The sequence below is a fragment of the Toxotes jaculatrix genome, chromosome 19 (assembly GCF_017976425.1).
Source record: "Toxotes jaculatrix isolate fToxJac2 chromosome 19, fToxJac2.pri, whole genome shotgun sequence".
NCBI lineage: Eukaryota > Metazoa > Chordata > Actinopteri > Toxotidae > Toxotes > Toxotes jaculatrix.
In genome coordinates, this window is record NC_054412.1 from 17544075 (window position 1) to 17566873 (window position 22799).

General features: G+C 40.5%; 2 protein-coding genes across 2 annotated transcripts; one reads left to right on the top strand and one right to left on the bottom strand.

Moving 5' to 3' along the window:
• Positions 1–6769: 6769 nt before the first annotated feature.
• stmn4 (stathmin-like 4) lies at positions 6770–15660 on the top strand. The gene is made up of 6 exons (XM_041064449.1): positions 6770–6835; positions 11923–11985; positions 12248–12343; positions 12486–12691; positions 13564–13755; positions 15380–15660. The coding sequence occupies exons 2-6, from the start codon at positions 11973–11975 to the stop codon at positions 15437–15439; spliced, it is 567 nt and encodes a 188-aa protein (XP_040920383.1). The 5' UTR covers positions 6770–6835; positions 11923–11972; the 3' UTR covers positions 15440–15660.
• A 1514-nt stretch (positions 15661–17174) lies between these two features.
• Positions 17175–19612, bottom strand: il17a/f3 (interleukin 17a/f3). Its single transcript, XM_041064865.1, has 4 exons — positions 19486–19612; positions 18840–19045; positions 18613–18756; positions 17175–17896 (listed from the first exon to the last, which is right to left on the bottom strand). The coding sequence occupies exons 1-4, from the start codon at positions 19492–19494 to the stop codon at positions 17776–17778; spliced, it is 480 nt and encodes a 159-aa protein (XP_040920799.1). The 5' UTR covers positions 19495–19612; the 3' UTR covers positions 17175–17775.
• Between the last annotated feature and the right edge of the window lie 3187 nt (positions 19613–22799).

Consider the following 22799-nt stretch of genomic DNA (forward strand, 5'->3'; position numbering starts at 1 on the left):
TCACACTCTACACTACATCCACTATAATTAGAAATTGAAAACAGGTCTCTAAGCAGTGGCCCTCAACCTTTTCATGTGGGTCCGACTTGTAGGCAATTGGAGAGCACTTAGTTTGATTTAATTTAGCAAGTCATATTTGCATTTCATGGTTTTTAAAGTTCCCTTCAGATAAATGAAAAGCACTTGGAGGAGGCTGAATATTTAAGATAATTTGAAGCATTTTTAACATTCCAACTTAAAATACTTGAGGACAGCATTTCATAACTACAACAATAGCAGCTGCTACAGTTACACACAACTGAGTGTTTGCAAAATGTGTAGTGTTTGATTCTTACATCATTTTGTATGTAGAAAATATAATTACATGCATCTTGCTCTGTGCAGCTGCAATAATACAAGTGTCTGTGCTGATAATACCATTGTGGGTAATAACGACGACATCAGGAAATATGTTTGCAGTGGAAGCTGTAACTGCGGTGGGGAAGTTCACATCATTGCCTCCATAATGAAGTAAGCAGAAACATGGAGTCATCCATTTTCCAGGCAGCAGAGGGTGACAGAGCACTACACCCATAATACTTTAATTTACTACAGTTTACTTTAGAAACACATGTGGAAGCAATACAGGCTCGTGTGGCAGTGGTGTTACATTGCTCACATTTAGTTAAAGTGAAATTAAGTGGTGCAGGAATCTAAAGTTAGAACTATGAAGGCCCCAAGTTTTCAATATTAAGCAAATAAATCAGGTGAAAATGAAATGTAAAATATATAAAGGAGCCAATCTAATGCAAAATAAATTAAGAAACTTGATTTTTATTTCATCATAGACTTCTTATTATAAAATCATTTTTCAAAAGCTTTTTTCTTATTTTTCTCATGGACACTTTTATTTCATGTTGGTTCATGTAGGTCATTAACAATTTTTTAAAATCTATTTAATAAGATCTCTATTTACTTATCCTGCATTAAAAAAACGTGTTGGTGTAGCATACAATACTGCACATGCTTTTTACCAGTTTTTGATGGATTACCTACAAAACACAACCACACACAAAGCTAGTCACCAGCTAGTTAAAGAGTAAATATCCCTGATGAACACACAGTAGTAACACATCATAATAAAGAATGCATGAAAAGAAAAGAAATGCGGTTGATGTCAGTCATCAGCCTCACTCTGAAACAGACTGAAGAGACAGCTCTTTGAAGTTCATTCGTTCAAAAGCACTCGTCTTTTTCTTTGCTGCTTTGTGTCTCCTCCTCTCTGCACTCATGTAGACACACATCATCTGCATTAACTGTCCTGCAGGACAGTGATGGACAGTTAAACCTCCATTCTCTGAGCAGCATGAAATCAGCACTGTCTCTGCTTCCACTCAAAAATGAAAGCCAAACAAGACAAGGTCAAAACCCCTTATATGGCTGAACAGCCCTTTATCTGACTATCTCCTCCTCTCTGTGCTCACATATACAGTCATTTAATAAGGCTGAATAAAGCTGTTCAGTAACTGTAATTTATATGTTGTCAGACAACAGAACAAATATGAAACAGTGACTGAAACACGGCCCATTAAGTCTACATGTTAACCAGCAGTCACTCCAAGCTGCTGCCGGACCCTCTGTTGCAGTCCAGCCAAAAATAGACGTTGTCTCTTTACATGATAATAACCAGTTTGGAGACACAGTGAGAACATCAGTGAGGCCTCAGTGAGAGTGAGGCATGACAAGTGTTTGTCATGTTTGCCGAAAACCATTCAATCAACATTGCCTTTAAAGAATGCCTCATCCTCACTGACCGACACAACACGTCCATCGCACAAGAGAGTCGTAACTATCTCACTGTCATCGCAGGAAAGCTCTCGTTTTATACCTCTGACCCCCTGCTGCACTGGAACGCGGGTCTTTGTATACTCATGCAAGCGTAGCTCTGTGTTCAGCATCTGCTGCGCATGAAGAGAATAGAAATCCAATAAAACCATCAAACCAAATTCACATGAGCGTAGAGTTGGTTTCATCTTTGGTAGGGCCATTTTTTTCTCAGACAGCCAAAAAAACATGCACACCTGTTCTCCATCTAAGAACCTGACGGAAAGTTTGCTTGAAGAGAAAATGTGATAACTTGCCTGAGACTGGACTTTGGCAGCTCACCTGAGCTCCTTCAGCTCACCTGTCTGTCTGTGCAGCTCAGCCTGCTGCTGACAGGATTTTCAGAATAAAAGGATGCCTCACATTTACAAGCAAATCAGCTGGACAAGCTGTGGCTAATTTGTAGGTGTGGTGTAGAGCTACTGGGACAAGACACTGATGTCAGCATAAAATGTTCTATCCACCCAGCAGTTACAGTGTATGCTGTACCTATTTCATACTAAAAGAAACATGACCGTGGTTGGCCAGAAGATGGCACCACCACTAGACTGTGGCACAAAGGTTTGCCATCATGAATTTTAGGATTAGGCTTTTATCATTTTTGGAAGAACATTTTCATAACAGCTGTTCCCCACTAAAAAAAAAATGCACAAAAGATTCTAGTTACTGACTTTGTTTAAATCTATCACTGTAACTGCTTGGATGTTGTAATTAAATACAGTCGCAGCAGCTTATGCCCAAATACCAAATACAACATGGCTCAAAATTTATGGGTGTTTAAGTGTCCTGCTGTTCTGGGAAACTGTAGACAGACTTTATTTCCTGGAAAAATAACTCTTACAGGCTGAATATGAGACTGACTTGCTTTTTACAGTAGACCAATAAAAATGTTCATTAGGTGTGTGGTCTGTGCTGCTGGATTGTTGATTGTATCTTTATAGAAACCTTCATTGCCCCTTTAGGAATTTGTTTTGCGTGATGGGCTTTCAGGAACATTCATTTAAAAACATAAAAACTTCAGATACCATGAGCACACAAATAAAGTACAGGTCGCATCAAGCCATATTTTAATATTAATAAAAAGTGCTTGTGTCAAGTGTGCCAAGTTAGGTTACAGGACAACTGGGTGCAAACCAGTCCCAGTCTTACTGTGATATACACTGCGTGTCAAATTATTATGCAAGTTGCATTTTTGTGAATATGTTAAAAACTATGTTAAGTCATTTTCAAATTTATTAAGAAGTCAGATAATGAATATATTTGAAATTAATGCAGAATCTGCAGAGACGAGTGTGCCAAATTAGTATGCAAGTTGGTTATAAGAGCATTTAACTTAAAACTAGACACCTTTTAAATGTTTGATTGATTGAAAAATAGCCAATTTCTTGGCTATATCATTTGTAGAGTCCCCCTTGCTCAGACTCTTTTCCTCTTTGGTCAGGTCTCTTTTCTTGCCCATGGTCAAAGTTGAATAGAACTTGCATAATAATGCAGCACACTCATATACATGTCGTCTGTGATAAAGGATATGAGAAAGCTTTGTAGATTCAAACAAAAAGGGTTTTGTTAAAGCACAAAGCCTTAGAAACATCATACTAAAACATTATTTTTTTCTGAACAGCAGCCGTCCAGATTTTCAAGAAAAGATGACTTGCATAATAATTTGGCACGCAGTGTAGGCCTCAGTGAGTCTTTCTCCTAATCACAACTGCAGCATAAGGCACTGTTGGAGACAGCAGCCTGTTTAGACCAAAAAAAATTTTTCCGTACAAACTACTCTCAGGAAATCATATTCCACTGCAGAGACACACTTCCTCTGGCAGTCATTCACCTCTTTCTCGCTGCACTTGTCAGTTCCCCGTTCCCATGGTAACAGACTTATTCCAGACCCGCTGTCCTTTGACGAGCGTAACATGCAGAAACTGAAATCCGTAAAATGAGGTCAAGACAACTTTACATTATTGTTACAATGGCAGCAAACAAAATCTATTTTATAAATGCTTCATATGGATTACGATCAAGTTGTGTTGTTTGTTGTGTTGCATTGTGTTAAATCTGCAGCTAAACATGGTGATTCAAAACATGCTTTTTTTTTCTTGTGGTTTCTGTTGATGCAACATTAATGTAGGCTAAATTCTGAAGTTGTTCATAAGAGACCGAAAGCATTTCTCCCAGTTTCAGCTGAGCTTTACACTATTAAAGCCAAACTCCTTTATAGTTCAGGGCTTACACTTCACTTTGTGTAGGTGTGGGTGGACTTGCTTTGTTTCCCCTTAATACCCAAGCCCTGCCTGTCAAAGTCAATGGTAGCAAAAGCCCCTCAGCTTCAATTAGATCACTCTGTAGAGTACTTTACCACTAATCTAATTGTCCTACAATGGACACCTGCACGAGCGCCAACGTGCACACACTTATGTTTGCATGTTCACAAAACTTATTCACAATCCGTTTTGTACACACACAGATGCACACACACACACACACGCACACACACACTCAGTGGAATGAGTAAGGCCAGTAGTTAGATGGGATGATCTCATCCTGAGACACTGAGAGATGATGTCAGACTTTAGATCAGGACTCTCTCGCTGCCGCTAAGCTACTGGAACTGTTTATGTTTTTACAGGCCACGAGGGCTTGCAGAGCAGGAGTGGGTGGGTGCCTGTGTGCCTGTGTGCCTGTGTGAGTGTCTTTGAGTGCATAAAAAGATACTGGGACACTGGTCTTTAAAACATAGTTAAAGTGCATTATAAGACAGACAGTCTAATCTTCAGCTGTTTTCCTTAAATGTATTCGTCCCTCAGCTTTGTGGGTCTGAGATTTCAGGATCTGATTTTTCTGTATTTCTCTTCCTCGTCCCAATATTCAGCTGCTTTCATGTTCTGTAAAATGTGTGATTCTTCATTCTGCATCCCCAGAGCTTTTTTTTTTTACCCACCCTCTCCTCCCAGTGTCTCCCATGGGTGTTCTCAGTATGCTCAACTGTTTCATTCAGTCTTCCCTTCTTATTTTCCTCTGCTCTGGTCCTCCCTCTTACCTTTGTTCTCCCAGAATCACTGAAATAATCTGTTTGATCTTATTTCCACCCTCCTTCTCTTCCTCACTCCCTCCTCTTCTCACTCTTTCTCCATTCTTTTTTTTCCCTCTCCCTCCCCGGTGATCTCATTTCCAGGATGTGTGCGATGTCTAATGTCACACATGCGTTTACCGTCAGGAGTGGCCGAGCAGAGCAGAGCAGAGCAGAGGATACAGCGACGACGGGACACACCCTGATGTGACCTCATGCATATCTCTCCCTCTCCTCCAGTGTTGTAGCTCTTTCATCTCATGCCTGCGGACAGCGTGGTGACATCATGTTAGTTGTGTGAGCTGAATGCAGGATCAAAGGGCGGCAACGCAGATACGTCACTTTGCCTCTGCTTTTCTTCACTGCTGGTGAAGAACTACCTTCAGAGCATGGCCTGGGTGCTTGTTAGACCACAATGTCTTGTTTTCTGTTTCTACACATATTAAATACATACACATATAAAAATATGTGCCACAGTGTGGAGGCTTTGGATTTGTTTAAAGGGAGCAGTAAATTAGTAAAGTGGGCTAACAGTTTTTTGGTGAGTAATATCCATCCATCCATTCATCTATTTTCTATACCGCTTATCCTGTCACAGGGGGGCTGGAGCCAATCCCAGCCGACTTTGGGCAAACACCATGGACAGGTTGTAATTGCTCGTAACATTAAATGAAATCCCCGGTGCTAATAGAGGAGCACGCACATTAATCTAACAAACCAACTGTGGTGTGCTGGTCTTTAAGTTGCACAACAAAGAGATATTCAGCATAAAAATGAAATATAAGACATATTTGCTAACACACTCACCATGACTATCATAGCTGAAAAAAACTCCACTGAAAACAATGAACTGAAAATAATATTTTTAAAAAAACAGTTGTAACTGATTCATCTATTTTTTTATTTCAATTTATGTGTAATTTTTTCATACCGCTGTTTGTAATGGCAGTAAAAAAAAATATGTATACGTATGTTTGTGTTTGTTTCGTCCAAGATGTTTTAGTGAGAAAAATCATATTTGAGAAGCTGGAAACAGAAGATGCTTTGCTTTTCTTTCTCTATGAATAAGAATTAATAACTTAAATAAATGATTAATCATTAATGAAAACACTTGAGTAGCTGTGTGATCAGTCAGCTTTGTCTTCAGCAACGTTTGTAGATCAAAAACATGCACATCTGAAGAGGAGCTGGATACTCAGCAGCAACAGACTGAAGTAAAATATATTTTACTAATCAATGTGAACAAAGGGCTTTTTAATAACAAATAGTTGTAGTGAAGTTGAAGCAGCTCAGTATTTGCAGCTCTAACAGTCGTAGCAGTACAAAATATTTAGGAAGATAAAGTGCATGTGCTTCACACTGAGAAAGGTTCCTGCTTCTTGTATTTACAGTTTGGCTCTAAATAATTTAGAGTCCTGTGTGCTTCCTAGCTGGGCCCCCTGCTGAGATGCATGCGCACACACACACACACACACACACACACACACACACACACACACACACACACACACACAGATTACCAATCTTCCCCAGTTTCTCACACTACTTCACTCAACTCTCTCCCATGCACAATATACATACGTGCACTCACACACTCACACTCACACACACAATCACAGACTCCTGCGACATATAATAAAACAGTGATTCTACCGCCCACCCTGCAGTACAACACAAAGAGCTGATGACCCTCCCCCCTATCCTCCCTCTCCCTTACCATTGGCTGGGAGGCTTGGATGCTGGCAGAGTCTCAGACCAATAAGACGTCTCTAAGGTGATGTCATGGAGGCAGCATTGATGCTGTTGCTGATGCTGTTGCCCGGCGCCTGTATCCGTGCAGCCAGACAGGGGTAACCGTAGCCAGTGGTCCACCATCAGCAGCAGAGAAGACAGGGACAGAGGGGGGTAAGTCTGCAGGACTCACATCACAAAACACACATCTGTATTTCCCTTGTGTCACTCAGGGTTCTCAAGGTTAAGTTTTATTGCATAACTGAGCATCGCCTGCCTGTGTGTGTCTGCGAGTGTGTCAGAAGGGTGTAATGGGGCGAGGGTGAGGATGGTGATGATGCGGTGGTTCCTGCTGACGGGAGAAGGAGGAAAAGGGAGAGAGAGAACTCGATGTACCCGCAAACGGTGTGATGTGTAATGTGTGTCATTTATTATTGATCCTCCATATGTGCAGATGCAGCTATGTGTCTGCAAAACTTGATCTACTACACTTGAGTGTGGGTGAGGAAAAATGAGGGAGTTTGTATGTGTTTATGTGGCAAAAAGGTGTGTGTGTGTGTGTGTGTGGGCATAAGACAGAGGAAGAAAGAGAGAAAAATAAAACATGGATGGACAAGGATGAACGGTCACGAAAATACTTTGAACAGTTAGTATTGGGGGCATGACACTTTTTTGCCATCTCTAATATGCCAATGAAGATGTTCACGTAAGGTTGGAAAAATTTGCTGACACAAAGCTGCAACCTTCAACAGTGCAAGCCAAATCAACACCATTAATTTGCCAAGTCCTGGTTTAGCTGTCTTCTTCTGAAAGGGGTACATGTGGCTTTGAACTGTGCCATGTGTCACAAAAGTGGCAAAGCATTCTGCTAGGCCACATGGAAATCTAAAATTAGCTAGATTTCTGTGTATCCTCAAATACAGGAATTGAAGCTGTGGTGAAATGACAGTGCTTGCATGAGTAATTCATTTTGAGCTAACTGGTTAATACTCCTAGCTGGATACCTGTGGTTCACCACAGTGTGACAAGGGAGGCACAGAGTGTAAAATTGTTCTTTTGCTCCTAGTGATGGTAACGTTACTTACCAATTTTCTGGAAGTCCCGACAAGTATTTGGTGGAGGATCCGCGATTCCAGGATGGAAACTCCCGCAGAGACCAAGGGTGGAAAAAAATCTTCTCCCGGCGCAGCCAAACAAGACAATAAAAAAAGGCACAACTCTCCAGGAGCGAGCTTTAAACGAGTCTCTGTCTCCGCTAATGTTTCAGTTACTTAAACAAAACAAAACACAACACAACACAACAAAACAAAACAAAACAAACAAAACACAACAAAACAAACAAAACAAAACAAATGCGATGACGTGACTGGTCCATTCGAACCGTGACCATTGAACTCTCTTGAACCTCATTGGATAATTTTATGAAGTCCATTCCCACCAGTGAAAGAAAAAAAAAGAAGATAAAACTTAGGTTGATAAAATTAAAAATCCCATGATACGTCAGTAGCATGGGATTAGAAGTCATAATTATGAAATAAAAAGTCATAAATGTAATGTAATGTAAAAGGTCAAAATTATGATAAAAAGTAAAATAAAGATCAAAAGTTTAAAAAAAAAATATAATGTTTTCATGATGGGATATACTACACACACACTCACAGTGTGTGTGTCTGTAAGATAAAAAGGAAAAATACAGTAGTTTACTATTTACAGTACTATACTGGCTATTGTGATTTTTTTACAGTAATACTTTGACTACTGTGATTTTGTCTTGTGGACAAGGTTTTATTGTAAACTTTACAACATTCTACTGTAAAAATCATACACTAATGTTACTGTGTGAAATCTACAGTAAATAACTAGATTTCACAGCCATAATTTACAGTGTGCTCTCTCTTTTCTTCTTTTTTTTACTGACAAACAAGAAATGGAGTGCTCCTACTCCTGCAGGAAGCAGCGCATTGATCTGCAACCTGGGTGGTTTCATAAGATGAGAAGCAGCTGTGTGTGTGTGTGTGTGTGTGTGTATGTGTGAGTGCATTCCAGCAGTGTGGCAAAGCAATACATTTACTGCCTGATTAGTGTGTGTCCATGTGTGCACAAACAACTGGGTAATTTTGTGTATCTGTACATGTCTGCTGCATGTGTCTGTGTATGTGCACGTATGTCTCTTAGTGTGTGTGTCTGTCACTCTGGGAATCGTGTCAGGGTGGTCAGGTGAGCATGTGCTCGACACTTTAATGAGACATGTCTCCTTCTCTGTGACGAGGTTGTCTCATTAGTACATTTCTCTGACTCTCTGGAGCTCACTGCTCTTCAAGCATTTCACATGGTGACATGGCTGATCAAATGCAGGAAGGAAGGAAGGACTGAATGATGGATGGATGCATGGATACCATCACAAACACCACCAACACCTCTAATGCTTGCTAGTTAGACGTTGTTGAGTAGAGACACAACAAGCTTAAACATGTGACATGTAACATTTGGTGAGTAATATTTCCAGTAAGTAGCAGGTTTGTGCTGTAGACCTGGAGCCAGGAGGTTATTGGTATAGTTTAGCATAAAGACAGGAAGCGAGGGAAAACAGCTAGACTGGCATTCACCTACCAACACCTCTAAAGCTCATCAAGTACCATGTTGTTTCTCATTTGCTTCATCTGTACACAAACAAAACTGTAAAAAAAACAAAAAAAAAAAACAAAAAAAAACCCAACTATTTGGTTTTTAGGTGACAACATGTTGACTTTGGACAGATAGACCTTTTAACACATTGTGCCCAAAGTTCAGGTGTTCACAAGTGACTGGGCAGATACACCTGAAGTCAAACAAACTTGTCAAAGACTGTGGGAAGTGTTTGACCCACAGACATCAGCAGACATTTTCTATCCTCCATGGTGAGGCTCCCTCAGACATTCACTGCAGCCACCTTCAGCTCTTGCTTGTAGTGGGGTCTCTCCGTCTTCAGTCTTACAGCTTTTAGAAACATGTCCTGCTCCTACAATCACCTGTGTGGGATCTCTGCTTGGAGGATGAAGGGGAGGTGACTGAGAGCAGGTGAGCAGGTGGGACACATCCCATCACAGATGTTTGATTAAATCAGGTCCACATCAGGAGCTACTGGCCTGCTGTGGAAATCAGTTTTATGAAGTTCAGGTCTTCCTTTGCTGTTTGCTCTTGACGAGAGTGCTTATCATACTGGATCCCAGAATTAAAGCAAACTCAATTAGTGAGTGCACCAGGCTGTGAAAGGGTCAGCAAGTGTGCAGGGAGCTCCTGGATTCTCATACCATAAAATAATCCAAAAGGCTGACAGCTGGTATTCAGACATTATTTGTTGACATGATTATTAACTTATCAAGTTATACATTTATCTATAGGAAAGCCTGATAGTTTAGCCACATAGTTTAAAGGTGTGATCACAGGTGGTGGAAAGGTCTGGTGAGAAAATCTGAGACTCTGCTGCTTCTGTATCTCAATGCAAAACACTTCAATTCAATGTTTGATTCATTCAAAATTTAATAGAATTACTGTTGAATTCTGTTAACTCTCTGTCAAGCAGTCAGTTGTTAATGAGCATAATTTATTGTGATTAACAAGCCACAGTTAGTATGTCACAGAGACATCTCTGCTTGGTTTTGCTCATGTGCTTATAAAGAGTGGGATTTAATTTGCCTTAAACTAGACTTGTATTATGATTTTTTTTCTCTGATTGTAAACAGATATATTTTTTTTCTTTTCTTTTTTTAATGTTGATTTAGTATTTTCAAGAAAATAAATGTATAAAACCCTGTAGGTGATATGCTACTCTGAACTTACTATCTGCTGTCAGCCATTTTCAGATCTCACCTGAGATTCTGTGGCTCTGTCCTTCTTTCATTTTGATTTTGGTGACTCAAGAGTTTCACATTAGAGCCACGAAGATGCTCAAACTCATCTTTTAATGATACAAAAAAAAAAACATATTCTTGTGTTATTTTTCATTCAGCTCCTATCATTCAGATCTTAGGGGAAGGTCTTTCTCTAGGACTCTAGGCTCACCTGAGCTCCTTCAGCTCACCTGTCTGTCTGTGTAGATCATTTTCAAAATAAAGTAATGCCTCACATTAACAAGCAAATCAGCTGGACAAGCTGTGGCTAATTTACTTTATAAATAATGCTCATGTCTTAATGACCCGTGTGCAGTGCTCTTGATCCACTAATGGAAAGAGGGGAGGAAGGCATTAAATAGTAAATGTTGGTCAACTATGTAACTGATGCAGCGAAGTACTTTAATAGAGACAAACAGATCACAAGAGGAGCACAAAGGAACACAACCAGGAATGAAAATTGACGATCCACCACTGAGCAGGGTCCAAGTACTGGTATAAATAGGATACTGGCAGAGAAAATAGAGTTGCAGGGCCAGTGATAAGCAAGATCAGGTGTGTGAATGGGCGGGGCAGTCAGGTGAGTGAGGACAAGGAGAAAAGTCTGAGGACATCTGGTGGGCAGCAAGAGGAAGACAGGTCAGGGGGGAGTAGGGGAACAGTGAGCTGAGGTTGGAGACGGGGTCAGGGGGAACAGAGGGACAGATCAAACAGCTGCTGCTTTGTTATTTATACCTTTTCTTCCACTCTTGCATCTTCTCAAAGATTTACAGCTGCTTCTCCCACTTATGTCGCAGCTGTGATTCACCACAACACAGAGGACTGGACAACAGAAACAAAAACATCTAAAACGTGTTTTGCTTATTGTTGGCTCTCTGGGATTCACTGGGCACAATGTAACCGACTTACATTTTCACTGAAGGAGCTTTAAAGAAATGATGTATCTACTTAGTTTGTTGAAATCTCCCATTAAATGAGGGATGGGCCATTTTTGTTCACATGGGAATAAGATGATGATGTTTGATGAGGATTTTGGGTCAAATGTTATGTAATAAGTGTTTGTTTGATGGACTCTTTTTCACCATCCAGCCTTGTTTACTTGCCTGGTTTAATTTCCTTCACTTTTCAAGGTATTTAGACTGACACATTAGCCTTGAAAAGAATTACTCTCCATTTTAGCCCACATTTGTTATTTGATCCAGCGCTGGTCTCTCATTGGCTGACTTAAACGTCAATGGGAGGAGCTTACACAAGTGCATTGCAGTTTTCTGTCTCGTTAATTCTCTCCTTAGTCACTGCTTCTCAGATTCATTAAGTGACCTTTAAAGCGGCTTCATTCAGTCCTTCTCCTCTGTCCCTCTCTGTCTCTCCGTGTCTCTGTCTCTCTGTCAGAGTGAGAAGGATCTTCAGCATCCCTGGAGAGTTACATACGCAGTGAGAAGATGACTCTGGCAGGTAATTGCAGCCACAGCAGAAACCCATACACCTCACAGGTCTAATTTCCCTTACAGCAGATACTGCTAAGGGTTGGGGCACTAACCTAACCTAACATTATTATGACAACATGTTATAATGAGAATGACTAGTCACTGTCACTAAAAAGGAGACTTACGTCATCAGTCCCTGAATGCTTGTTCATCGTTCAGTTTGAGTCAACACAATGTCAAGCATAATATCACAAGTGTGTGTGTGCGTGTGTGTGTGTGTGTGTCCTCAGCCTACAAAGAGAAGGTCAAAGAGCTCCCCCTGGTGTCTTTGTTCTGTGCCTGCCTGAACCCACAGACTGCAGAGAAGCCTACATACAAGGCAGAAGGTAAATGAATAAATAAATAAATAGATAGATAAGAGTTACAAATAACCCAACAGAACACTCTGATGAGGTGTAAGAGTGTGTTTCTCTGTATTAAAAATTCCTCATAATTAAATCTAAACATGGCCACAATCCATTATCACAGATGCAGTGGACCTGGGCTGGTGCGTCATCAAAGACGTGGAGGTGATTGAGCTGAATAAGCGGGCATCTGGCCAAGCCTTCGAGGTCATCCTCAAGCCTCCGTCATTTGACGGCGTGCCAGAGCTCAACACCTCCATGCCGCAGCGCCGTGACCCATCCCTGGAGGAAATCCAGAAGAAACTGGAGGCTGCTGAGGAGAGGCGAAAGGTGAGGGGAGAAGTGGAAGGTGGGGGTGGCTTTTGTAAATCTGAGTTTGTGTGTCATGGTGCCCACAAGAAACCTAACTGCACACGACCTGACCCTAAACTGTAACCCTGGCTATTTCAGGCTTTGTCAAATCATCTGACAACACTGTTTGTGGACAACATGATTTATCAATGCAGGTTAAAAAGGGTGGAAATGGATGAAAGGGAAGAGGGAGGGAGTGTTGGAGTAGATGCAAAGGAAGGGAGGAAACACAGGCAGAGGGAGTGTGGAGAGATGAAAAGAGGGACATGAAAGTACAAGGGCAATCATACAAGGACACACACACAATGGCTTGTATTCATCAAGCAAAGAGGATGGTGGAGAGAGGGGAAAGAGGAGAGAGGGGAAAGGTGAGGAGAGAGGAGATACAGCTGAGCCAGAGTTCAGAGAACGCGCCCTGCAAAAGAATCGCCACAAGATATCTGCTACATCAAATGCATCCATGGTAACTTAAATAAGTATGGACGTGCATTACACAAACACACACACACACATAAAATGCTTAGCAGTGATGTAAATTACTTACTATTTCCTGGGGCGGTGGTCACAGCTACTGTAAATCCTACAGATGGCACCCGCCCAAAGCAAAGTAAACAAGAACATAACTCTACAGACACACACTGCCCCCCTGTGTATCTTTGAGTGGGTGGGTTTTGTTGCAGCTGCAGATACAATGGGCTTCATCGTTTAAGTTGAGGTGTCTTTCTACTTTTGCCTCTTGTAATACCTACAGTCTCCAAGCCTCTTTTACCATTTGTAGTTTGAAAATTAAGTACAGGATAATAGAAGTTCACCTATTGAGTTCACCCTTAATGCTCTCTGTCTCCCTCTAGTGCCAAGAGGCTGAGCTGCTGAAGCACCTGGCGGAGAAGAGGGAGCATGAGCGCGAAGTCATCCAGAAGGCCTTTGAGGAGAACAACAACTTCATCAAGAACGCTAAGGAGAAGCTGGAGCAGAAGATGGAGGCCAACAAGGAGAACAGGGAGGCTCTGCTGGCGGCCATGTTGGAGAGGCTGCAGGAGAAGGTACAGTCTTGATATGATTATCTCCAACCATTTTAAAGATGATGATGATGATGATGTTGCTGATGGACAGCTTTTCCACAAGATTCTACAAAGTTCTCAGATTCAGGGTCTTGCATTTGGAGAAACAGAAACCAACTCTAATGCACTGAAAAACAGTGACTGGAAATATGCCTTTCATTTGTGAGTCATCAGTATCGTTTTATATTTCTTATTCTCATGCACAGCTGGACAAATAACAATGAATTTTAAAACAGAAAAAATCCCCTTGTTTAAAGGAAAATCGTCTCTCATACGAACAAAGGATTCTGTCTAGACTTACCATAGGATCATAGAAGAGACTCCTCACGCCAGAGACAGACGTATCAAATTTTCCACCAAAAAGTGGGCTCAAAGTACAGAGCATTAGTATCAAAATTGCTAATGTTCTTTCCAACTACACTGAGTATGCTACAAGCATACTCAGTAAGGACTCTAAGTCCTTATTCCTGTTCTTTGAGGGCTAAATGCTTTTGTGTGTCTCCTTTTTGAACATTAACATCTAGTTGAGCAAATTTTGAAAACCATATTGAATGATCCCTTAAATCTAAATTCTTTTCCAACTTCTTCCTTACAGTTGCATTATCTCTGAATTTCCCCTTTAATTTATTAAAGCGTGAATCTGCCCCCCAGCAAAAGTTTTCCACCAGCTCTGTTCAGTACATCTTACTGTGGCAACTGAATGCCACTGTGACAAAAAGACAACAGATTCAATTTTTCAAGCAGTTTGTTTTACGGAAAATCTCATGTAAACAACATTGTCAAATCTAGAGGCAGTGGACTGTAAGACAACACTGTGATAACAGCTCATGGCCAGTGTGCAGTAATGCTGGCTTGCTCACAGTAGTGCTAGCTCAGCTACACCGGTCATTCCTCTGATCTGTGAGCACCACGCCAGTTGTCACGAGCCGTCACGAGCCTCTGGAACTGTAAAAATACTGTGGAAATATTTCTCAAACACTTCATCTGCTCAGCACTTCTGCACAGTGTCGCTAATCTTTGCTGGGCAACCTCACTTTGACAACTAGACACCAGGATGGAGCACCTCACTATCATAATTTTAAGGCACATGTCGTCCCCCACATTTCCTGTCTGTCTCTACTGCTGCCATCAAATTAAAAAAAAAAAAAAAAAAAAGGAAATCCTGAAATCTTGAAAAAAGAAATTGCAGGATGTCACAGCACTAAGCTGTTGTCGAGAAACGGTTAACATGTAACTCCTCCTAAAACCAACAAATCAGCTCACTAAGCTGGACAAATCATGTGTTGTGTCTAGCATTCATTTAAATTTAGACGTATTTCTTTGATCAGGTTTCAGTCACTAACCAGCACTGTGTCACTGAGGCCTTAAACTGAATGTTTTTGAGTGCAGTCAAGCCTTCAGTATTACAGACCAGGCTGTATTTCTAACATTGTTCATGAGTGTGATCAGTAATCATGAATATTACATGAGGTGGAAAAGAGTGTTTAGTTCTCCCCTGTTCAAATCTTTATGAAGAGTCGCTGAGCCTGGCAACTCCCTCATTAATGCTAACATATTCACAAATGATAATGACTCTGATGTCGCCATGTCTGTGTTTGTCTGGCAGGACAAACACGCGGAAGAAGTGAGGAAGAACAAGGAGATGAAAGAGGAAGCCTGCCGGTAGATGAGTGGAGCCAAGAGAGGGAAAGAGAATGAAGAGAGAGAGAGAACCGGACTGGGAGTTTTTTGGAAAGGAAATCAAAACAGTGCAGGAAAGAAAAAAAAAAAAGAACTCAAAAACAACTCGAACAAAGGGAAAAGGCAAGTTTTCGTATTTGATGTATGCTGTAACGATTCTGAAGAAGCTGTACAAAGTTTTGCCAACTCTTGATGTTGAAATTCAAAAAGAAATCTTTCTCTTTTTTTTTTTCTAAAGGAATGTGGGTGGGTGGGTGGGGTGGCATCAAAACAAGCATTTCACATATTTAAAAGAAGGGCTGCCGTGTTGGTTTGGTGAGGAATGAAAGCTGCATGAGAGCAGGATTAGGTAAAAATTTAAATTACAGCTCTCAAAGTTCCTTTAGTCAGAGTGAGAAATTTTAATTGCCTGTGTGATATGTTGACAGCATTAACTGAGCTGTGTTTTTCTTGCTGTTGGTGATGCTTTATATAAGGAATTGTCACTGAGTGCTACCAATTTGACCACAACAAGGCAATTACACACTTCCTCTGAAGAACTACAAAGAAGAGAGTTGTAATCTAAACTGTTACCTCGTAAAAAAGCTGAAAAACGGTATGATGTGTTTGTTTGTGTAAAACTGGACACAGATGTAGTTTAAAAGCCCAAGTCAGTCACGACATACAGTCATCAAAACCAAGAGACTTATTCAGTCAATACACATGAACAGGACATAACACTGAAGCTTCTTCTGTTCCTGAATATAAAATTAAAAAAAAAGTGATTTCCCTAGGTCCACCACTTTCATGCTAATTTCTTTGCTGCACCATTTTTGGCATCGTTCGTTCTGTCTGGGGACATCTGTGTGCCGTAACGCAGTGATTCTCACTAAATGGCTCATGAATATAAAATGAAGAATCAGGCTTCTGTTTCTTTCTACAGTGCTTCAGGGGAGTAAAATAAAAATTAAAAAAAAAAAAAAAAAAAAAGCTTGAAAAGCGAGCGAGCTCTGCTGTATTCTGCCAGTTTCAGGCTCTTTGTGAAATTTTAACTGTAGTGTAGTTGTAGATCAGTGACATGCATTTGAGTCTCTTAGATTTAGAGCACTGATTGCACTCTTATTTCATTAAGCACAACTCAAAAGCACATATGCATACAAGAAGGACAGTGAATATATACAGTAAAAACAACAATAACATCACACAGAGGCAAAGAAGTGAGTGACAGCACTTTGGGATTTGGACAAATTTAGTTTCGAAGTATGGGAGTTTTCTGGTTAACCAGTAGTCCCCGTCTGCTTTGGCATGTGTCACTGTGCTCCGATTGTTAGTTTATGATTTTCAAGGGAATTTAAACCTAAAAGAGGAAACGGAAAGATGAAATTTGCTCGAGTTGTTGAGTCATACTGACTTGATTGAAATGAATTAAATGTTTGCACTGTAAGAGGGGAGTCGTAACATGGGGTTTGTACTTGCTGTAACTGTGTGTCGCTGTATATCTTCGAGGCTGGATTGATTGTATCTATTAGGCATGGTCAGTAAAAACAGCTTGATTGAACTCACACTGTGCTCATGTTCTCATCACTTCTCAATTTGTAAATTGACTGGATGATTTTCTGCATGCACTTATACACACACACATGAAAGCATAATTTCCACTTGGGTTGGAGATAAATGTTAATTATAAAATGTTAATTTGGCAAAATAATTAGTCACCGCACGACTAGACATCAATGTTGGGATAAAAAAAACTTTAATAAAACCTTTTGATATTGTTTACAATAAAATAAGAACGATAAAATGTAAATTAAAACAGCCATGAAACATCAGAGAAATAAAATATGAATATAAAAATTATGCACACCCACAAAAATGTATATTACCACATATTAGCAAGCACAAATATATATTTCAGCAACACTTCTTTCAAGACTCAGTTGTCTGCTGGATTCAAGCTGCATAAAGCAATTTTTTACCATTAGGGGACAGAGAGAAACGCGGCTCTTTGCAGTTCTTTGATACTGTCAGTGCATTAAGTCGCCAACATGTTAAAAGCCTGGCCACACTGTGGTAACCAGCACAGCAATATCCATTTGCATATCATGAAATACATGGTGTTAAAGGCTTTGTGACACAGGAACAACACACGTGGCTTGTTGGTAACTACTGCAGCTGGCAAGCTAACAGCTAACATAGCAAAGGCAGGTATAAATCAATATAGTCTTTCACATTCGATAGGCATTTGAACCAGTTATAAATATTACCAGGTTTAAGTTAGAAAATGGTGAAAACAACATTTGCAGGATGCGGAAAGAAGTGCTAAGGTCAGAGGTCTCCTGTGTGTTACTGCTGTGGTATGACACTGGGCCTCACACAGGTACAGCCCACTGAGATCACCTCCATCCCCAGTCTGAGGTCGTACCTCTTTGCTTTCCTCCCCCCTTTGGTTCTTCGCCTTGGAACTCTGGAGAGGGATGGAAAAATCATTTACAGCTACAGAGGCACAGGCGGCCTCATTATCAGATTAATAAAGACTACAGTGTTATATTCTGTTGAATTTGATCGCACTGGAAGTGCTGACGGACAGGGACGCAACAAAAAGAAATGAACTGAAGTTATCAATCAGTCAATCATTTTAATCCAGTTCAGTGTATTTCTAGCACTGAATTCCTGCTACTACTGCCCCTGAAATAAATATACAAAGTGTATGAGGTTTATGAGGTCTTTTGAAGTCTTGAGGCTGTGCAGAGCTTAACCTCAGTGTTTGACACTGGGTGATAAATACTGAATAACTTTTGGTTTCCATATTCTGACTACTTCAAGCCACAATAAAAAAAAGAACATGCACACTTACTCATCGACAAATACCAAACAAATCAAATTTTCCCGGATCTTGGTGCTGTATGTGTACATGAAAAGTGATTTACCATTGGTTTACACTTGTGAATGATGCCTGCTCTGATTATGTCCCACACCGGCTGATGTTTTCAACAGGAAATACAAGATTAAGAGAGAAGAATGCTCCAAATTACACGTCTCTGCGTTTGTTAGGTTGACACCCAGGCCAACCTCAATGAACTTAATGTATCTTTTAAGCACGCACACCAGAATGATTGTAGCATTAGAAACCAAAAAATCAACAACAGCAAAAAAAAGCATCAGTAGTCTGCAGCGGCTCACCTGTGGAGGACCAGCACCTGGTAGTAGATAGGTTTAGCCTCCAGGGAGGCATCCTCACCTCCTCCCTGCAGGCTCAGACAGCCAGTGGTCAGGCACTGAGCCTGAGAGATTCTCCTGGGCAACCGAGATGCCACATAAGTATCGCTGGAGAGGAAAGTGGAAAAAAGATGAAAGACGAAAAGCTGAAAAATTAAATTGAGGGCTCTCAGATTTCGGCAGTGCCTCACCTGTACGTCCACGGCGACAGAGACATGTTGGCGATGGATGAGGCTGACGTTCTCGCAATCTGAGACTGAATTGAGGGATCCAGGAACAGTCTTACAGTCTTTCCCTTCAGTCCAGTTCCATTCCCCAACTTTACCGAGATGGTCTGACCTTTTCTGGTGGCGTGCATCAGTGCGGCCAGGCCCAGCATCAACAAAGCTCTCAACAACTAAATACAAAGACACCAGGCAGGCCAGGGGCATTTTAGGTGCTTTATCGGTTAGAAGACATGAGAAAACATGACACACAGCCGCTAAAGACAAATCCTATCCCATCCCCTCAAATATTTGAGTTTCTTTTTTGTGTCTGTTGTCAGTTCTTGCTTGGCTGGACAATTAATTCATTCATTAAAAAGTGAATGTTTGGATGGGATATTGCTTCTTGGACAGACACACATACTGAATGACAGAGAGAGTAAATTTTCAGATATCTTTGCTTCTCAATTTTCAGATCTACAGTATGAAATTAGGAATCAGGAGAAACAAACTACGCACTAACTTTTCATACGGTGTGATCCCATCCCATCAAACAGCTCACATCATGTCATATAAATCTTTACACCCATGATCATCGACAAGAGATAAAGAAAAGCGAAGCAGTCCAACTCACCAGTATCATTTTTGTGTTGTGTCGCTTTCAGAGACCAGCTTTAACTGTGCAGCGTTCCTCTGCTGTCTGCATTCTTTCTGTGTTTATATGCAGGCAGAACTGTGTTGGTGTGTGCTGCCAAGATGTGTGCTGCATTTCCGCTATGACTGTCACTGATTTTAAAGATACAAATCTTCATCTATAAGCAAGACAAAGTTTTGTCTCTTTGTCTTCGGCATTTCTTTTTTTTTGCCCATGTCATATCACTATCACTTTTCATTCTCTACATACGTGTGTGTGCGTGTGCATATATTATTGCCTTGGATTCTGTCAGTACAGTATCCAGGACAAACATACAAGAGAGAAACAACAACAAAACATAGAAAGGAAAAAAAGACTTGAAGGTATTCTTACACTCTTTCATTTTAATGTTCAGTCTCTAAAGCTCTTTCCACTTGAATCCATTGTGAGTAAATCATAATTATAAGTGATAGTACACCAAAAAAGTTCCAGAGTGTGATGAGCCAGGAGACACCTACATTTGTCTGACCTGTTGCATCCTGTCAAAAAGTGTGAACATGCTCCTTCACCTACAGACCTTTCTGATGTAGCTGTGGAAAAAAAAAAGTGCAACACGTGCAACAGTGCAAGTTTTCGTGTTAAAAGAAAAAACAGCACCATTGTGAAAATCTGTAACTCAGGCTGGAAATGTTTCTTTCAGTGTTTGAAGCAAACCAGAAGGGATTGTGTCGACACAGACCTGAGTAAAACAAACAACTATTTGTCATGGCTTTTCAACACCTGGCTCAGATCTCATACCTATTTCTGCAAGCAGAAAAAAAAAATGTAAAGTATATTCAACAGCATGACTCCACAGAGTTCATAACCCTCCAACACTAAAGAATGAGAAAATATCAGCATCATTTTCTCACATTATCCCATTAAGAAACCAACTAAGACAAGTAATTTACATTTTGAACGGCCTCAACTTTGATTTTTTTTCTTTTATGCAAGTCATGTGAAACTCACTACACTGTCTACACTGCAAACCCACTCTAAACAATGTAGGTCAAGGAAATGCTGACGGTGGTTCTGGTAATGAAGCAGCATCATTACTCCTCGTAGACAAACCGTGTGATAACATCTGCTCATGCATCATATGAGTAAGGAGCCTACAAACTGGAGCACAGCTTGACTGGATGTACAGTGAAGTAAAGAGACATGGTTTGAAAATAAGATGCAGTTTGACAGTTTGATGCATGGAACTTTGAGTATATAATCACAATCATTACATTTTCATTTCATGCATCTGCACATTTAATTGCAGTCTAAAGGCATAGTCTGACATTTTACACTTACCGGCTTTCTTACTGAGAGACGAGAAAATAACTCTTCCATGTCTATGTGATAAATATGAAGCTGCTGTGAGCAGCTGGTTAGCTTAGCTTAGCTTAGCACAAAGATGGAGAAATGAGGAAACAGTTAGCCTGGCTGTGTAACAAAGCTCAGACAGTCCTGACTGGGTGCAGTAACTTCCTTGAGTCACCTTTGGACAGAGCCTGGCAAACTGTCTGCCCCCCTTCCAGTTGTGGGCAATTTATCATCTAAACATTAAATGAAGTCCAGTTAACTTAGGAGGACAAACAAGTGCCTGGAATAACAACACTTTTTAAACAATATTTTTTTTATTCCAGTGGCAGATGCACATCCATCTTGCAGGTTTTACATAGGTATATACTGTACCATCATTACAGCAGTATGAGATGTCTCTTATTTTCAGGTTTTCAGCAAACTCAAGGTGAACTGAGCAAGAAGTTGCATTAGTTCTTTCCTTCTTTCCACATACTGTTTCTCCATTCTTCTGCCAAGTGGCAGTTCATCTGTTCCCACATATTCCCAGTGAAGTACTACAACAACAGACTTGCCGGCTTTAGTTCCCAGTCAGCTTTACAGTCTGTTACTTAATAGTCTGCAGCCTTATTTCCCAAAGGTGATGTTTGACTTGATACCAAGTGACAGAGTCAAGTTCAAGATCAGTTATTTATTCAGTCTCTCATCACAAGAGCGGCTCAGAGGGCCTTACATCTGATTACAAAACTAATAATGTTGCATAATGCAACAAATAAAAGGCATAGAATACCATGTCAGAGAGAGAGAGACTACAGGCAAGTGCAGAGGCAAAGATAAAGGAAATGTCCTGCGATGAATGCCAACATGATGAAGGTTTATTTATCGGTAGCATGGTACAGGAGGATATTGATGTCAACCAAGCTGATCTTAGATGAAAATAGGAACATAAGGATGTAAGAAAGAAACAGCTACATGGTTAAAGTAGCAGTCAAAGGGGGCAACTGGCAGAGGGACAGAAAAAACACTGGCACTTTTCCCCATGAGATTTCTTTCTCCTCATCTTATGCCTTTCATGTGTAAAGTTGGCAAAGATTTTTTTTAACCAAACTTTAGATGAAATTCCCTTCATAGGAAATGCATGAGAGGATCAAACATCAGCCATGATTTATCATAACACTGGTTTATCACTCTGTAAACCTCAGTGACACTTTCTAAGAAGTATTAGAATGACATGTTGTGACACCTCAGTTGTCAGATACACTGTTTTTGTGATTCTTGGTCACAGGACAAACTGAAATATGCATCAGTGAATGAAAGGATTATAAAATTAATCATATAAGAAAAGTAATCAAATAGGATTTTTTTTTAAATATCAAACAGTAAGACATTAAGATAAAACAAATAATAATAGAATTTTCTTAGGCCAACACTCACAAGTCATTACAGCTACTTGTCTTGGTATTTTTTAAATATACTTAACATTTTTGAGACTTGAGAGCATCATAGTGACAAGGTTTCAGTACTTTCATTATTCAGAACAGTTATTGTGAACAACATAAACCCCCAGCTATAAAAGAAACACAAATTAAACTTGCTGTTGGCTGAACTGAAAGGTGTAAGGCAGGCAAAACCTCTAGCCCTTTTTGAAATGAGTCAGTCGTGGGTGTCAAGAGCCTGAGGACTCCTATACACTGCAGGCCAGCTGCAGTTTCAAGGGTCGGTGCATGACTTCAGTGCTTATTGGTCTTATCTTGAGACTGATCAGAGTCGCTGTTAAGTTAAATCATGGAGCCAAAAGTCTGGCACCGTTTGTCCACAATGCGTGGGTATTGGTGCAAAGATGCTGTGATGCTCCATTTAAAGATGAGTGACAAGCAAACGGGGTAGAAAAGAATGAGGAGGACGGTGGAAGCAGAACAGCGGCGTCTTAACCAATCAAAGAGCCGTGTAACTCTGTGGGACCTGCCACCCACGCAAAGTAAGGT

Bases quoted from the DNA above. Each gene is read 5' to 3' on its own strand.
- stmn4 (XM_041064449.1), top strand. The intron at 12,344-12,485 runs GTAAATGAATAA...CCATTATCACAG, and splicing joins GCCTACATACAAGGCAGAAG to ATGCAGTGGACCTGGGCTGG. The intron at 12,692-13,563 runs GTGAGGGGAGAA...GTCTCCCTCTAG, and splicing joins CTGCTGAGGAGAGGCGAAAG to TGCCAAGAGGCTGAGCTGCT.
- il17a/f3 (XM_041064865.1), bottom strand. The intron at 18,757-18,839 runs GTGAGGCACTGC...TTTCCTCTCCAG, and splicing joins CTGTCGCCGTGGACGTACAG to CGATACTTATGTGGCATCTC. The intron at 17,897-18,612 runs GTGAGCCGCTGC...ATCCCTCTCCAG, and splicing joins CAGGTGCTGGTCCTCCACAG to AGTTCCAAGGCGAAGAACCA.